Raw genomic sequence first — 19,490 nt, forward strand, 5'->3', positions numbered from 1 at the left:
TTAAACATTTGTGCCAGGACATCCAAGAGCTTTCCCATTCTTCATCTGTAATAATGATGTTAGCCTCCAATTCCCATTTACCTTTTATATCCAGTGTATCAATAGATGTGTCCATATGAATTCTACCGTATATACAGGATATTATATGTTTTGTTTCGATTCGATACTCAGCTATCTCCACCCAATACTGTTCAAAATTGCCTGGTGATTCCTTAATTTTCCCCCATTCCTTGTGTGTGGTCAAATAGTGCCGAAGTTGGAAGTATCGGAATAGATCCTTAGATTCAATACCATACTTAGCTTGAAGTTGTGCAAAAGCCCTGAGAGTCATTCCTTCAAATAATTGACTTGTTGTGGTCAAACCCTTCTCCGCCCATCTTCTAAAACCACTGTCTAATTTAGCAGGCAAAAAATCCGAAAGATCAGTTATTTTTGTTGCCCTAGAGACAGATAATGATAGATTTAATACCTGTCGTATTTTCTTCCAAACCTTTAATGTATACTTAACCCATTCATTTTGTATTCTTAGTTTACGCAATGCTTTTGTCGTCAGAAAGGGGAGGGCTGAGAGTGATGTGTTTACTGAACTTTGCTCTATATGTACCCATTTTGTTTCCATATCCAATCTCATCCAGGAGACCAGTACTCTAAGTTGTGCTGCCCAGTAATAACTTCTGAAATGAGGCAAAGATAAACCGCCCTTTTCTTTATGTAAGCAGAGAACTTTGAGTCTCACTCTCGGCCTCTTGTTCTGCCATATGAATCGGGAAACAAGCTTATCTAAGATCTTAAATGTAGATACCGGGACAACAATAGGAAGAGAGCAAAAGAGAAATAACAGCCTTGGCAGAACATTCATCCTAATGGTTTCTACCCTCCCAACCAAGGAAAGAGGAAGCATCTCCCACCTTTCCAGGTCGTTTTTGATCTGGGAAATAAGTTTGTCATAATTTGTGCTGTATAATTGAGAGGAAATAGGAGTCAAAATCACCCCCAAGTATCTAAAGCCCCCTTGTGACCATCTAAATCTCACAAGTCTGTCCAATTGTGTAGGCCAGCTTCCTGTGATCATCATTGCTTCTGATTTCCCCTCATTAACCTTATGTCCTGAAACTTCTCCATAGTTCCTCAGACATTGCATAACCGCTGGTATAGATGACAAGGGATTTCTTATAAACAAAAGAACATCATCTGCAAACAACGATATCTTATGCATCATGCCCCCCTTATCTGCTATACCTTCAATTTGATCATTAACCCTTATTAACTCAGCCAATGGTTCAATACTTAGTGCAAACAAAATAGGAGACACTGGATTTCCTTGTCGAACCCCCTTCTTAAGTTTGAAGAATTGAGAGCAGTGTCCGTTAACTCTAACTCTTGATATTGGGTCTTTATTTAGAGTGTTAATCCATTTAATAAATGTCAAATTAAATCCCATTTGTTCCATAGTATAATTTAAATATGACCAGTCCACCCTATCAAACGCCTTCTCAGCATCAAGACTGAGAAGCATTGAAGGAAGAACAGAGTCTCTTGCTACTGATTGTAAATTTAGAACTCTTCTAATATTATTTGCACCTTGACGGCCCGGGATAAACCCAGTCTGATCAGGATTGATTAAGTTCCTTAGGTATTTCTGCATTCTATTCGCCAGTATAGAACTAAGAATCTTTACATCACTTCCAAGCAGACTAATTGGCCTATAGGCGCCACACTCTAGTGGATCCTTCCCCTCTTTGTGTATGACTGTTATTATAGCCTCTGACCAGCTCTTGGGTGGGTCATTCTCATGCAATGCATAGTTAAAGAGCCCACAAAGCTTAGGCACAAGCTCCTTCATAAAGGTCTTGTAAAGCTCTCCAGGCAGGCCATCTGTCCCTGGGGAACGGTTGTTTTTCAGAGATCTGATGACACCTTCTATTTCACTTTCTAAAATTGGGGCCGTCAACTCCACTGCCTCTGCATCTGATAGCTTTACTAAGTTAAGATCTTTAAATATTCCCTCCATTTTCACCATGTTTGGTGCTTCCTCTGGTGCATCATAAAGATTCTTGTAAAAAGTTTGAAATGCCTCTGCCACTTCTACTGGATGTGAAACCTCAGCTAAGGATGTTGGGTGCCTTATTGTAGGAACAATACGGTTTGACTGCTCCTTTCTCAACTGGAAGGCAAGTAGCCGGCTTGCTCGATTCCCCATCTCATAATATCTTTGATTTGTATATCTGAGCGCCCCCTCGGCTTTGCGTGTAAGTAATTCGTCCAGAGCAGATCTACACTCCTCTAGTTGTGTCAATATATTTTTGTCCCCAGTTACTCTATGCTCATGTCCCAATCTTTTTAGATCACTTTCCAATTGTTTCTCCTTTTCAAGTCTCTGTTTGTTTAATTTAACAGCTATTTCTATACATTTCCCTCTCAGCACCGCCTTAGCCCCATCCCAAAGGGTGGAGGGGGATACTGCTCCATTATCATTTATTGCAAAGTATTCTTCTATAGTTTGTTTTAGTTGCTCTTGGGTTATCGGGTCTGTTAGCAAAGAGATGTTTAATCTCCAGTATTTAAAATGCCTTTCGAAACCCAAGTTCAATTTCAGTCTTACTGGGCCATGATCAGATAGAGTAATAGGTTCTATAACACACTCCTTAATTTTATGAAGGCTCTGCTTTGAAATGCAAATCAGATCAATCCTGGAGTATGAGCCATGAACCATAGACAGAAATGTAAAATCTTTTGTCGTTGGATTCTTGACTCTCCAGCCATCTTCAAGCCCTAACTCTTCCAACATATGTTTTGCAGCTCTAGCTTTCCTGCTAGGGGGTCCATGGTCTGTAGGTAATTTGTCTAATTTTGCATTTAAGACACAATTAAAGTCTCCTCCTAAAATGATGGTACCTTTAGCTTCCCTTGCCAATATGGATGCAACATCCTTAAAAAACGAAGGATCATCTTCATTCGGAGCATAAATATTCATGATGGTCAGATCTATTCCACCTATTTTTCCTATGACTGCTATATACCTGCCCTGAATATCCTTTACTTCCCTATGTACTGCAAGACCGCTGGATCTACTAATCAAAATTGCCACTCCTCTCTTTCTACTATTTGGACAAGATGCATAGAACACCTGCTCCACCCAATCTCTTCTCAATTTCTTGTGCTCAGCCTCATTTAGGTGAGTTTCCTGTAGTAATCCTATTGAACAATTTAATTTTTTTAACTGAGATAGAATCTTTTTCTTCTTTATGGGATGATTGATACCTTTAACATTATAACTGACAACCCCTAAATCAGACATAAATAATCTTGTTTCTCGTTTTTTTTCCTTCCCCTAAAATCCCCTGTGTTTAAAATAAAAAGCCTTACTTCAAAAATGACCTCATTAACTTGTGTGGACTTAACAGACATGTCAAGGATATAAGAACTAAGAACAAACACATTTAAATGAACAAAATAAACACCTTTAGCTTCCATAAACCCAGCTGGCTGAAGAAATGTGTTCACCAGCCCCTGTTGTATTATAGGCAGAGAGTTGTGACCTCTAACTCTCTCTGGGGAATATGCACAAAGTGCCAAACAAACCACAGACCAAAGAACATAACCAATTCCCTGGTGAGGTTTTCGTCCCATCTTGGGTATTATCATAAAGAAAAATAGGAGCCTTTCACTCCCTCTTACCTTAAATATCACTCACATATACTCATCACTTATATTCAGTGTGGCTAGCCGTTTCAAATGTCATATGAGGGGATAAAATGTCTCATTCCTGTCATGCGTTAAACTTTCAAAAGTCTGTTAGCGTAACCTGTGCACAAGAGTCATTTTCTCAATCCTGCAGAAAAGACCGTAAATCTGTGTCCCTCAGAGATGCCGCTCCTCTTCCTCTCTTCCCGTCCTCCTGCCTTTGCCATGTCAATCTCGAAAGATCACGTTCCATCTTCTCTCTCTCACTCACATGCAACACGATGCCCAACTCCCCAAGGGTCGGCAGAGCCTCTACCAGCGTTGGAAAAGTTTTCACTCCCGTCTCCAAGGTGACTCTAAGCTGCGCAGGAAAGCGGCATCCGGCCCGAATCCCCTTCTCCTTCAGCTGCTTTATTACTGCACGTACCCGCGCTCTTTTCCTCTGTACCTCCGGAGAGTAATCTTGGTCAAAGTATATGAGCTTTCCCTGAAACTGGACTTGTTTCTGCGTCCATGCTTGTCGTAGCACCGCTTCTTTCACTGTGTAATCCTGAAATCTCACAATGATGGAACGCGGAGGTGCGGTAATGTCTGGTTTTAGCCCCAAAGATCTGTGCGCCCTCTCAATATGTACGTTCATTTCAGGCGGTAGCTGCAGCGTAGTTTTAATAAGTTCTTTTACAAATCCAGCCATATCTCTTTTCTCACTTTCTTCAGGGACTTGATAGATTCTCAAATTGTTACGGCGCATTCGGTTCTGCAGGTCATCACATAGGTCAGTGAGGGCCGCCTCACGTCTCACCAGGTGCCGGAGCATCCTGTCATGTCGTTGACTAGTATCTTCATCTACGCCGACTCTGGTCTCCGTCTCTTCAACCCTCTGTTCGAGATTCTCCATGCGTTGTTTAAGATCCGTTACCGACGTTTCAAGTCTAGACAGCGAGGCTTTGGTGTCAGTAAACGACTCCTGATTTTCTTTCCTTAATTCTTTCAGTTCTCGAAGTATCTCCGCCATATTAAATGCTCCTTCTTCTCCACTAGCGTTGCCCGGGGCAACGTTAAACAGCGGCCCTTTTTTTCCTTTTGCCTCTTCTTGGGATTTTTGCTGCTTCCCTGCGTTTCTTGTATCTCTGGACGTGGTCATATCTTTCCTTAGAACTAAACGTATCCCCTTTATCATAAGAATATTATTTTAATCTAGCAAACAGCCAAACCACACTGAGTTTAGAGGGAGCTAACACTCCTTGCGACTTTCTCAGAACATGGCGTCACCGGAAGTCCGGCAATGTTGTTTTTCAATTAAATTAAATTAAATCTTTTCCATGTTGATAAGGGCATTCAAATAAAATAAAAATGATGGAAAAAAAAATTGAAGGGGCATTTAGAATAGATAAAATTTGCGATCGCGATTAATTTTGATTAATTTAATCGCGATTCATTTTGAGTTAACTATGACAAAAATGCTATTAATCGCAATTAAATATTTAATCGTTTGACAGCACTAGTATTAACATAATTTATAATCACTTTTACTTTCTAAAAGGTTTAAATGGTGTCCAAAGTCACCCATGTGTATTAACATAACATTTATAATCACTTTCTATTACCTGTAGAAAGGAATGGCACTGTATGCACCATAACACATTTCAGATGTGTGCATTACTTCATTATCACCACCATATATTTAAGTATATATTATAGGCAACTCATAACATTTACTCTTGAGGTAGTTGTGCCATTGCTTTAAGAACAGACTTTTATCTGTTCAGCCTGTTAAAGTCTCACCATTTAACAAGTTGAAGTGAGCACTGTTGATACAATAATCTGACCAACACCATGTGGTTATAAACACAATCAGAAATCTCATTGTGATTATTCTGTACATCTAAAGGAATTCCTGTATTTAACCATTCCCATCTTTTTGGGTGAAAATGTTTACTAGGGACAATTACTGATTGAAATCAGTCTAGTATTAAATAAGAACGTTGCAACAGGCCACTGCAAACGGCTAAACAATATAATCCCATGGGGCATGCATACGCGTCAAAGTAAACAGTTTTTTACTATATGGAAAATGTTATATGTTTGACTATATGGAAAGGATCCCTACAGAGAAAGACCTGCGTCTGTTTACCTCAATAATTTTCCATTTTCAACAGCCATTTTTTACAGAAACAGAAACTTAAACTACAGAAACTGTGGAAACAGTAATTTTCTACAGTCTCTTTACATCATTATAACATTTTTCTAATATATTTGCCAATATTTTTGTGCAACTTTGCACAAAAATATTGGCAAATATATTGGCAAAATGTTGTAATGCAAAGACTGTTTTGCTGTTTAAAGAAGCATTACAATTGGTGTTCTTTGGGCTGCCTGAGAGTTTGGAGCATCAGTGTTTGTAGAATAGATAATGGTGTAAAAATGGTGAGGAAGAAAGAGCTTTCTTAAGAAAGGCACCAGTCTGTTCAAAAAAAAAATAGGGCTATTCCAAAGAAGAGAGTAGCAAGGAACTGAGGATGTCTTAAAAAGGTGTGCCTCACATCCTTCACAGATCACTACACACACCAGCTCTTACCAGAATACGAATAAAAGCAAGAGGACTCAATGATGAAAAGGATTCATCTCGTCTAGTAGTGCAATTGCTTTGTCAATAATCTTGATTGGTTGTAGGCTGTTACTTTAGTACAATATGGTTATGTTAGAGGTTTATGTAAAGGGTTGCAATATGTAATAATGTGTTACAAAATGGAAACATTTTCATTGCATCTTGTAGGTTTGTGAACGGTAAAAAACAAAATGCGCTAATTATTACATAATAATTTTAGAGAGTTTAGAGAGCAGCATTATTACCTAATGTGGTGTAACAAGGTACGGCCCTGGCTAAGGTGGGCTTTGTGTGTCAAAAAGAGCATATCAGCCAGAACGCCTGCTTTACTTACTGCATACCCTCCAATCCTTAATATAATCAGTTATCTACTTTGAGAAAGTATTTTGAATCATAAAAAACTCATAAACAAGTCACCATACATAGACAGACTAAAGGCTGCACACCAGCTATGTCTGTTAAACCTGTCCATCTTGATTTCATCAGGTTGCTGCCTTTATGCTATTGGCAATATGTCTCAGGCACAACTATGAGTTTAGCACTGTGTTATTATAAGATTACACATGAGGGAGAACAAGCAAATGATCACTGCATTCAGTAAGAACAAACCTATGAACACAATCTGTTTGAATCAGAATGAAAAACCCTCACCCTGCCAACGAGGTTCTTCACTTAGAGTCTTCTCTATCATCGCCTGGCTAGCCAGGACTCCTGGCTGCAGGTCAGGGATCCCGTCTCCAGATCCAAGTTGCCCGTTCTGCAGGGCCTCTTGTGCCTGGATCTCTCTGTGAACACATTGAATACACTCAGGTAAGTTCTCCATTTCTCTCAACACATTCATTGACATTTACTCTATCTAAGGACAAAGTTATTGAATTAGTGAAATTTGTGAAGTTTGTGAAAACAGTAACTTTTTTTTTATTTTTTTTTTATAAATTGTGAAGAAAACCGGTTATGTATCCAAAAAAATGTATCAGTTTTTGACCTGTACACATTAGTGTACAAATACGTATAGGTCCATATGACGGCATTCAGATTAAACTCTTCAGTCCAGTAAGTCCCGGATCACTCTCTGGGAAAATCCAACCGCCCTAATGGCATATTACTCTTGATCTTCTTTAAAATTACGGCAATCATGACAAACACACCGTCAAGAGACATTCATTGCTTTTATTTATCAAGCTCAATTTCAAACCAATTTAAGCAGATAAATGACTAGCTAGCCATAAAACATGACTTTCACTAAACAGAAAATTAGCAGGTAATGTGACTGCAAATAAAATATTTTGGCACATAACAGCAGCAGTAAGGAGTTTTTGTGTAAAACCAGTGAGCTAATGACCTAAAAGACTAGCGCCTTTTGCCAATATAGATATTATGCTTTGTTTGTTTTTCTTATAATTTCACTACAGAACTACAAAGTGCACAGCAATGAGAGCTTGTGAGAACAACAAGAGTGACGCACTGAAGACATGACCATAACGAATGTCAACGATACCAAAACTAGTTGCCCTTAAAAATATCAAAAAGTGGAAAATTGCTACATACAGTTGGCTTAAAGTGTAGCTACCCAGCTAAAAGAGACCTGTCTTTTGTAGCTGATGGTAACTGTTCACAAGCAAGCGAGGGAAATAGATGAGAGACAGCAGCTTTTCAAGCAAAGTAAGGGCAATGGATGAACTGGCATGAGAAGATGAGCTGGAGAGAACCTTGGGCTATGAACGCTAACCCAAGACGTGAGCTGCAAGATGTGTTTGGGTGTTGGCTCATTCTGTCTGGTTGAAAAACTTCCCTGACCATGGGTTGCTAGACATGGAGGCATAATCTGGTTTTAAAATCTTGATTTTGCATGTTTGAAAATGAAAATTGAGGTTAACTCTTTGCCAGTGAATGGCAGGGACAGTAGAATTTTTTTTTTTTGAGCGAGGGGGAGGAAAAGTGGACCCAAGGAACGTACAAACAGTACTGTCAAATGGGGCAAAGTGTGGAATTGGAGATTGCTGGCTGATGTCGAAAGACAACTTGAAGTTCCACAGTGTATTGTTGTGACAGAATACAACACCATGTCTGGTTTATAGCAGAGTGAGAGCGTACTGTTTTACTTTAAGTTAAAAGTAAAAGTTCCCTTTGAAAGTTCAACTAAGGAAGCCTTTGAGCAGAGGACGCTAAAGAATGTGTATCTGGTAGCAAAAGTGAGGGACTGAGGTTGGCAAGCAATTACAAGACCAGTGAAGATAGGTGTTTGAGGCTTTTTAGCTGAATCAACCACAACACTTCTATTGGGTTTTGGTTTTCAAAGACAGTCACTCAAATACAGTTGTCTGAGGCTGCTTAAAAAGTGAGCCAGTGGTTGTGGCTGAGGTGCTTGCAGACTACTTGGAGTCATTTATTAACCTGAACTAACACTCAGTGCGGTCACATGACGGCAGTACCCTGATTTCGGCCAAACCCCGACTTCTCTCTCTCCATGGGGGGTTAACTGCGTTCTCACGGTACATGACAGTGACAAATCCAGATCTTGGCCGCGTCAGTTCAAATCAAATGTGGAATGTTTACAAGCGGGCATCTGCTACCGTTGATTATACAGTAAATAAGTTGTGAAATGAAACAAAAACACATCACAGTTAAAGTTGTATTAGTATTGATTGATTCACATCGATATGAATGGATTACATGACTAACAAGTGGTGGAAAAGTAATATGAAAATATTTGTTCAGTGAATTAGCGCGTTTCAGTTTCGTTTCAGTATTTCAACGTGAATGAGAGTGAGCACAAGAACAGTGAGCGTCTAGCAGCGATTATCATATCATAGACATATATGATGCATGTATATGTCTACGGGCAGGATCTCAAGCATGCGCAAAAGTTGTTGTTGTCCAGTTGAAATCTAGATTCGAGAGTTACATGCGGTACATGTAGCAGCAGTCACCAGCCAGTTGTGCATTATTGTTCTGGTTGGGCAGTTATTAAATTGGTTATGATTATGATAGCTTACGCTATCTAATAGTGATGTAAACAGTTCTTGTGCCTATTCGATCCTATGATTCAATGACCAAGATGGCGACTTGTGCACAACGCAAGGCTCAGCGTCTCTCCAGATTCTGCAAATTAGTTGCCATCTGCCTATTTGTTTCAAGTCTTTTGGACATCGGATCTTGTAATTGTCAAATGTATCGATGGTGTCCTGCTCATTCCTGAGATCACCAAGACAATGGAGGCTACCAACCCGGGTCCGCAGACGGGAAGTGCTCACAGGCGGCGTAGAGACTGTAAACAAATGCGGAGGAGGAGATGAGGGCTAAGGGCTTAGCTGAAGCTAACTCCTCACCAGCTATGTCTACCCAGCATTGTCCTCGCCAATGTTTGGTCTCTGGCGGACAAAAAGGATGAGCTGCGGCTACGGATCACCACACACTACAACACCATGATTTTCACAGAAACAAGGCTCACAGCAGCGTTCCCGATAGCGCCATTGGGCTAACCGGGCGCTAAGTCCTCCAGGCGGATAGAACAGCCGATGACTTCCACCTGAGGTGGGGGTCTGTGCATCTATGCGAACAAAGCTTAATGCACGGACCCTGCAATAATCGAGTCACTGCTCTCTTAACCTAGAGTATCTCATGGTTAAGTGTAGACCTTTCTATCTGAGAGTTCACATCTACTGTTGTGACTGCAGCTTCTATCCCACCAGATGCTAATGCCTTTAATGTTCTGGGTGACTTCAACCACTCAAACCTTAAGACTGTATGCCCCAAATTCCACATGTCTCCTGCCCCACGAGAGGAGACAAGACTTTGGACCATGTGTACACAAGCATGGCTGGTGCATACAAAGCTGTCCCCCTCCCCCACCTAGGACAGTCTGACCAGCTCTCTGTGTTCCTACTCCCCAAGTACACACCACTAATCAAATGTCTGTAACCTTTAGAGAGGACAGTTAAAATGTGGCAAGAGGGAACAGACTCTGCACTACAGCTACGGTTCGAACACACAGACTGGAGTGTATTTGCCATTCAGGCCACACTGGACTCCCACACTGACATCGACTCCTATGCCTCTTCCTTAGTGGCCTTCATCAACACCAACATCAACAGTGTCACCACCCTCAAACAAACTACTACATTCCATAACCAGAAGCCATAGATGAACAGAGAGGTCTGCCAACTGCTGAAGGCACACGACACCGCTTTCAGATCAGGTAATACTTAGGCCTACAGTTCATCCAGGGCTGACCTGAAGAGGGGCATCAAGAAAGCCATGGTGCGCCGAAAAAAAGGAGTGGTGCGCCGAAAAACAACCTGGCTCTCAACACCAAGAAGACCAAAGAGCTCATTGTGGACTTCAGGAAGACCAAAGGTGGCACACATACCCCCATCCGTATTAGCAGGGACGGGGGTTGAGCGTTTCGCCAGCTTTAAGTTCCTGGGTGTCCATCTCTGAGGGCCGCTCTTGGACCCTCAACACCTCAGCGTCTCTTCTCCCTGAGGAGACTGAAGAAGGCCCATCTGTCTCCTCAGATTCTGGTGAACAAATCTGAACTTCTACTGCTGCACCATCGAGAGCATCCTTACCAACTGCATCTCAATAAGGTATGGCAGTGGAAAAAACTTCAGGGGGTGGTGAAAACTGCCCAACGCAGAACCAGTTCCTCACTCTCCTCCATTGAGACTGTACAGAGCAAGAGATGTCTGTGGAGGGTTCACAGCATCGTCAGGGACAGCTCTCACCCCGGCCACAGACTGTTTGCCCAACCCCCTCTGGGAGGCGCTACAGGGTCCTCCGTTCCCAGACCAGCAGGTCCAGGAACAGCTTCTTCCCTGCGACTGTCACCCTGCTGAACTCTGCACCACGGTTATAGCCCCCCCTGGTTACCCTCCCCACACACACACACACACCTCCTCCAGTGACTGTACTGCCTGGACTTCCACACCCTCCTCCAGCCACTAAACATTTGCACTACACTGTTTTTTTACTACTGTATTATCTCACTTATAGTGTATTCATATTTATATCTATTTATATATATAGTGTATTCATCATTCCTAAAATCATACCATACCTCTTAACTTACTCTATATATAACATTACTACTACCATTTCATTAAATTTGTCTCTTTTTCATTTCATTTCCTACCATCACTGGTACTTACACTACCTGCAATTTATATGTTTATACTTTACTTCTATCAATACTGCTCATACTCCAAATCATATATACAGTATGAAATAACTTATTTATTTACATATTATCACTTTACATTTGCACATACTTTGTATTTTTGTATTGTTTTTTTGCACTTCTGGTTAGATGCTAAAATGCATTTTGTTGCCTCAGTACTTGTACTCTGCGCAATGACAATAAAGTTGAATCTAATCTTAAATCTATCAAAATATGCAACTGCCATTGGACAATTTACAACATGCGCCCCCCCCCCCCCCCCCCCCATTAGAGCGCTACCCTCTACCACTTTTGAGTTAATGTTGGTGTGCCTTTATCACGTCGTCAACGACATTGTATTAGATTACACATACTTCATATTCAGGCTGTAAACGTGACAGCCCTTCAGCAAAACTAAAATGTTTCATTATTTTTAGAGATACTTTTGTTTATTGAATCGTTCGTCTCCGATGTCACAATAATTACAACTATGCAGAGTCATATTTGTGTAAAATCTTGTAATATTACTCTACCTTGTCAGTCGACATGCTTCTTTGGCTTCTGGCGTTGTCTTTGTCGGTTCCATATCTTTCAGCTTGTCAACAAATACATGTGTACCACTGTCCATTAGGGGGTCTCAAAGCGTGATTTGTATTTACGACAGTGGTGTAAAAGTAAACTACACTCTGCAACTTTAGGGGAGCTCAGAAGCAAACATGACCAATTTTCGCATAATGGGGCTTTAAAAATAAAGTATTCAATGACTCTTATGAACTGATCCTGTCATTTTGGAAAGGGATAAGATCTTGAGTGACCTTGTAATTAGATGTTAAATTTTGTTAAATATTTACATAATGTCATACACGTAGGCATCTCAGTCTTGTTTAATGCTCCTACTTCAGATCTTTAATTACCTGATGTCATAGACGGGTGGCCGCAGATCGTGAGGGCCATGGGCAAAGGCACAGTGCAGACCATTCTTCATGCAGTGGCCACGACTGTCTGTCTCATGGATGCAACTGCCAGTTTTATAGTAGCGCAGATGGTACTTGCGCTCTGTGTCACCAGTAGTTCTGTGTAAGTATGGGCAGCTGCAAAAAAGGAAGGTTCAAAAGTTTAGAAGGCAACATATTTTATATTGAATTTCAAAAGGTACAACACGTACAAAATTTGATTTGATGTGATGAAACAATTATTGTGATGGTCATTACGGTCTGAGGAGTGTTAAGCCAGTTGAATAAAGCAGAAGAATTTGACATGTTCCAAGTGTAGAATGATTTTAAAATTCATCAACACATAAAGCAAACAACGCATAAAGCTTTATCATAGGCTACTGTAGGTCTACATATGGCAGCAGGCTGCAGAAATCAGTGTTTCCCTAATGTGCATTCAACAGCAGGTGCCCCTGAAATGTATTATTCATGATGTAACATAACATAAGGTCAATAGTAATAATTATTATTATTATCATTTATTCAACAGTTAGATCAACCCATTTATTAATTTCTGAGGGGAGAGGCACTCCACAAGTGTGGACATCGTGTAACAAACCCACTCAGAGTCTTCACCACTAGCAATCACTCTGCTTTTGATGTATTTTAGCCGATGAATTGTACCATGTCAACTTTCTTTTAATTCAAAGCAAGACGTAAGAATATCAGGCAACAATTCTAGAAAATTACGTTTACAGTATTCAAGTCAGGAAAGGAAGCAAATATCCTCTCTGACTCAACTTGGCTGTAGAATGACAATATGCATTTCTTGGCAGCACTTGATGCTGAAACTCCAGTTGGAACTATTTTTCAAAGTGGAGAATAAATAATCAGATTTCAAAATCTGGTGTCATCAAACTAAATTAGATGGTAGTAGAATGGTAATATAAAGGCAATATGACACAGAAAAGACACAGTCATTATTATTAGAAAAAAAAGTTGTACATATGTATCTGTCTTAGAAAACTATTTGTTTTATGTTTGTCAGTTTGGTTTTTATTGCCAACCACAGTACAGAAACTGCCCTGGCCTGCCCTGCCCTGAATTGTTAATTATCTTAAAATGAGCTCAGACAACCATGAGTCTCTATTCTGGTACCTCTTGACCTTAGTGTAGTCTTTGTGTGAATGGGTCTCTTGCTCATTCACATCCGAAAATCATATAGATAACATTGTTATTCACACACCGCAGGGCATGATGTAACGTTTAATAACCTGCTGTTAATACTAGGGTGCGGTCAATTCATTTTTTTTTATTAAAATAACATAAAACACATGTAGTTTATATACAGTATGGTTAATAGTCAGGAAAATATAATATTAAAATCTGAATGGCCTAATGTTTTATAGCTAAATGAGGACAAAACAGAGATTGTTTTAGTAGGCCGCAAGGTCTTGAGGCACCAGATTCACTCACTGTTAACCCCTCCGTCAGTAAAATCTTGAGAGCATTGCCAAAAAAAAGGCACAAGGTGGTTCATGCTTTTATTTCCAGTAGACTAGATTATTGTATTGCACTTTTTTGTATTTTACTTTACTGACAAAGCAGGTGTTAAATAAACTCCAGCTTATCTGGAACATAGCCAGAGTATTAACTAAAACCAAAAGATTTGAACACATCACCCCTAACCAACTTCTCTTCTCTTATTATTGTTTCTAACTCTTTGAATGGCTTGGCTCTTTCCGATGTTACGGAGATGCTCACTGACTTCACACCAGTCAAATCCTTTAGATCATCAAGCAAAGGTCCAGTGGTGTAACGTAGTAATGACAGGCCCAGGTGCAAGATATTATGATGGCCTACCCTAGTAAACGCTTAGAAAAAAAAAAAAAAAAGAATTTTAGCGTTCCCTACTTCTGCAACCATGTCTAAAAAAACGCTAATCAAAGGTGTTTGTTATCGATATAAATAGTGTTTAATTAAATCAACCTTACCTATTTCAGAAGCCATGGGTGTGTACACAATGAACTAAGTCTTGTTTGACTCTCAGCAGTAACATTTTTTACCGTAAAAAAATTAAGAAAGTAATAATAATAGCGACCACTATTTACCCAACTTGTAGTCTAGTATTCCTGCCCTACCATAATTTATGTAGGCTATTACTTGTCTTGAAATGTATATCTATCACAATAGCCGTAGGTTAACTGTTGCATGGTTGCTGTCACACCACTGAGGGCAGCGATGCTGATCTCAGCTGATCTACTGTACTGCTGACTCCGTAGACTGGCGACTAGTTGACGGGCTAGTTAAAAAGGCAAAATAATCTAACTTAGGCATCTTTGCCGCCTACTCCTCCTGTTCTTTTTTCTCTTGCCCATTTCTACTTCCACTCTTGTGCTTAATGGGCCTGGTTACGAGTAAAGTTGTGCTGTGCGCAATTAACTAGGTTATCAGACCTTCAAATTGGTTGTCACATGATCAAATAGAGACTTGACATTGGACCACAACATACATATTACCCAGAAATCATCATTGCTAATCACAAAAATACCAAAGAAAATAAGAACCTATTCATTTCATTGAATAGTTTTTTGATAGATTCTATAGTGTATGTAGAATAAGCATATGATTTTGTTATAAATTTCTACTTTTCCCCAAAAAATAATAACAACCATGACTGAGATAAGTTTGCCTTAGTGCATATATAGCATTTTACACTGCCCTTAATCCGAAATTTGACGCTGTACTGAGGGTGGTCCCGTCGAGCGACAAGTTCATAATTTTACCTCTACACACACTGCAGTAGACATGTCTATTGTATTTTGGGCTACTTGTGTTCCAGTACATGGTTGATGTAGCACAGTAGGGGGTTGTGAGTAGTACAGTCCAGGAGGCAGGTGAATGCAATGATTTATACAGTCACTGGATAAATGAGATGGTCGTACACTTTGAAATGGTTCTTTGTGTGATTTATACCGGAATTTACATAAACAGTCAACAAATTCTCCCAAATGTGCACACACACTAGTGATGCAACATTAGAGTGGGCCCACAGTTCAGTACATGTGGAAACTTTATATTCTGAAAAATGGTTGAAAAGGCCTTGTTTCTGTCTCTAATAATAAAACTATGTACCGTTGCATCCCTAACACAGACGCACGAAGCAGAGCCAAACTGGACTGGTATTATAAAATGGTGTTATATGATATAATGTTGATGATTACTTTTGATTACTAATGTGACATTTGTCTCTTTTTCATATACTTTGGTTGTGAAATGACCTACCAAGTGTGCTATTCGTCATGCCATGGTACATTGTGTTAAAAGTCCTACAATATTTACATTATTATTATTGTTGTTAACCACCCTTTAATACATCACTGTTATAAGCCTTTTGTTGTCTTGTGGTTGTTTTTCAAAAAATTAGTTTTGGTCGACTAAGCATCTGCTACATACCATAACCATTTTCATCCTTTGTGCTTCAACAGCACAGCTGATTTTAGTTAAATAATACACGCATGAAGGCTTGAGGGCTATCTGTTGTTGTATTCTTGTAGACTTTGTTCAACACAAATTCATGTGTGTGCATGTTTTATATAGATAAATGAAAATGACAGCAATATTACTACAGGAAAACAATGTGCCACAGAGTTCAAAGGTTAAAGGGTAAAATTCTCAAACTTCAGTAAGATGCACAGTGATATTTATGATGACTTGCAGTCTGTGCTTGTTTCTACATAAAACATTATCTTTTTTATTTGGACAAGTCCAATTCATTTCGAGCAACCAAAATCGGAGGCATGCCTGCCCAGGGGCTACCATGGATTTAGAATTTTTTGATCTGCAGCATGTTGCGAACAACGAAACTGATTCAGTTTGAGAATCTTGACATGCCACCACAAGCCACACATAATGAACACAATCTAAATAGTTAAAATATACATTATGGAAACATTAGGATACTTACTCATCCCCATCAGGACAAATGCCTGTGGTGTCATCATACTTGGTGCAGTATACATCTGGACTATAGTTGAATGTTCCATCTCTTCTCCTTATTGGTCTTCTCCTTCGCTGGTTGAAAAAATGCCAATAAAAACATGTATATGGTCTGTGCAGTGTGCATTTGTGCTGCAAAAAAAGAGGGCACTGCTCCGTCCTAAATTCCTTTAAATATCTGCAAAGAAAGAGAGAATGATGACTGTGAATGATGGCCGTAAAAACATAATGGTCTCCTATATCCTCACTTCTAGACTGTTAAACAGCTTTGTTATGAAAGGGTTCAATATTAATTATTTTCCAATTGCCCAGGCTGAGTGAGAAAAGGGGAAAAGATTGTAGACCAAAATGCTATGTTACATTTTGTACTCAGAAAATAGCAGAGACAAGCAGCGGGATCCACATCTTTAACCAACATGCCATGAACCAGTCTGACCCAAGGCAGGATGCAAAATTTCGTACAATCAACACACTGCATTATAAACACAGAAAGGAGGGGTATCATTTGATTGGATGTTGAGCTCAAATATCAACAACCTTTCTCCCGAATCACAGACTGAATCTTTAAAATTAATGTATCTAGGGTTCTCGTTAGTGATGTACCTCACATGGAAATATCTTTTCTTTCCAAATGGAAGTTGATATACGGGATACACCAAGCTTCAGGCAAACTGAGAGTTAACGATGTTCTGGTTACACGAAATTTAAGGTAGCGTCAAATCGTATTATATTAATGGTGGCACCACATTTATTTTATCCATGCTTTTAACCACAATTAGTTGTTGATTACATTTCTTATGCACAACAAATACCTTTAGTTAGTAAGAGGTAAGCTAAATTAAGATGCCAGGGTATATCACACGGCTAGCTAAATAGCAAACGTTGCCTATGATATAAAGGTTAAAACGACTGTAAAGGGAATGGCTATGTTTAAATACTTTTTCGGCAGGTTAATACTATCTGTTTAACTTACATCAGCTAACTAGACAACACGTTGCTAATGTCCAAGGTTCATTGGTCTTATAGTTGTCGCTTACTAGACAGGTGGTTTCCCAAAATGGAAAAAGTAGATGACTAACGAGGTTTGATTAGACAGCTAACTTCATATCTTAATTGATATCCATTTCAAAACCAAACGTTAGCTACTTGACAAGACAAGTTGGCTACCCACAGGACAAGTCAGCCAATCACTGTCTAGTTTGCTTATAAACTTATGTAAAGTTCACGTTGCCTATAGCTAGCACTCGTGCTACAAACTATTAAGCAAAGGCAGATCTAGGGTGCTATGGCCAGCAGATTGTTGTTCCAGTTGCTTTGCTCTTACTCCAGTTTGTCCATGGAAAATGTTGATGTAGGTAACATAAGTTATTGAGCAAAAGTATATAATGACATAATGGCTCTCTGTCGTAATCGGGATAGTAAACATAATGGGTTAGGTTAATAGCTTGTAGATTAATAATTTGGTCTCAGCTAACCTTCGGAAGAATTTACAAAAGGAAAGCCCCTTTTTTATAGCATGGGGCTATATTGTTTGCCAAATTAGGGTTACACGTGTAAATTTACATATTAGCCTCATAATTGCAGACATACAGTTTTCCGATACCGTCTATTTACTTGCATGGACCATTCGCTTATCATAACTTACGTGTAGTGGGTTGGTTTCTCGGTTTGAGGAGAAGCACTGGCCGCCGTTTTCGAAACCGACGGCATCTTCAGTCAAAACAATAAACTGCGCATGCGCGGGTCTGATGTACACCACTGGCGCTCATACTAAAAAACTGAACAGCGCCATGGAGAGCCATACAGACGCAAAAAGAGAACGACTTAAAGAGACACTATGCAACAGTTTGCCACTTTTTGAAGCATGTTTTTACAAGCAAAGAATCATCTTCAACTGAATCATGTGAAGGACTGACAAACACACTGGCGTTACAACTAGCCGCCTAATACAGTCCTGTGGTCCAGGGAAGCACCTGATCTCCATTAAGGAATTTAAAGACTCCCATTGTCTTTTCAATGAACCTCTAGAAGCATGAAATGCAACTGAATGTTAGGAAAGTGAAATTTTAGAATAGGCCAACTACAGCTTTCCGCCGCTAGTTTGAAGTATCTTGGTTACACGTACCATAATAGGCCTACATATAGGTTGTCTACAACCTCTTACATTATTTAATTTTCTTGTTTCCTTTTTTTGTCTTTTGCAGTGATCATGTGTCGCATTAAGCATATATCTAATAGGGCAAGTCAAAGTCCCTATAGGCTAAGTTGAACGTGATATGTAAAAAAAAAAAAAAAAAAAAAGCTGGGTTCAGCTGATAGGCCCACACTTACAAATCGTCTGGAAACCTACTATATCCAAACCATACAATGATACAACAAATGCTACATATGGATATAAATAACTAAGTTAGATCAGTGTAAATATTAATGTATTATTATTAAAAGAAAATGGTACTACTCCAAACTTGAGCTATTCACCTGGCATGGAAGGATAGCCTTATATTATATTTCAACAAAGCACTTTCTGATGCGATATCAGCCTGTTATTTTTCATTAATTGAAAACAAAAACAGATTTGTTTTTAACATAATTTCTAGACTAACAAAAAAAAACAATGTAATCAAACATTCTGTTCATATAACCTGCTGAATATAGCCCTTCTTTTAATTATATGTCGACCTGAGAAGAGCTCTAATCAGCAAATTAATTCAAAACGCAAAAAAGTATGTTAATTTATGCACTCAATACTTGGTCGAGGCTCAAATTATTGCATCAATGCAGCGTTACAGGGAGGCAATCAGCCTGTGGCTTTGCTGAGGTGTAATGGAAGCCCAGGTTGCTTTGTTAGGGGCCTTCAGCTCGTCTGTATTGTTGGGTCTGGTGGATCTAATTTTCCTCTTGGCAAATCAAGAACAGTATTACCATGGGCAGAAAAAACAGATACCAGTTTGTTTTGGCACTGTGGGCAGGTGCCAAGCCCTGCTGGAAAATGAAATCAGCCTTTCCATTTTGACCAACACCAGCTGGTGACATGGCACCCCAAATCATCACTGACTGTGGAAACTTCACACTGGATTTAAAGCAACTTGTATTCTATGCCTCTCCACTC

The 19,490-nt window shown here is 39.5% G+C and overlaps 1 protein-coding gene across 1 annotated transcript in view; it reads right to left on the minus strand.

The window, feature by feature from the left end:
- Positions 1-18,091, minus strand: part of unkl (unk like zinc finger) — a gene marked incomplete at its 5' end in the record, with an annotated part of 39,030 nt that extends 20,939 nt beyond the window's left edge. The window contains 4 exons of the mRNA XM_080856428.1: positions 6,944-7,077; positions 12,365-12,541; positions 16,350-16,559; positions 18,027-18,091. Of these exons, the coding sequence (XP_080712554.1) occupies positions 6,944-7,077; positions 12,365-12,541; positions 16,350-16,559; positions 18,027-18,091 (586 nt within the window). The remainder of the gene's footprint in view (positions 1-6,943; positions 7,078-12,364; positions 12,542-16,349; positions 16,560-18,026) is intronic.
- Between the last annotated feature and the right edge of the window lie 1,399 nt (positions 18,092-19,490).

This window comes from Sprattus sprattus (assembly GCF_963457725.1).
Source record: "Sprattus sprattus genome assembly, chromosome: 18".
Classification (NCBI taxonomy): domain Eukaryota; kingdom Metazoa; phylum Chordata; class Actinopteri; order Clupeiformes; family Clupeidae; genus Sprattus; species Sprattus sprattus.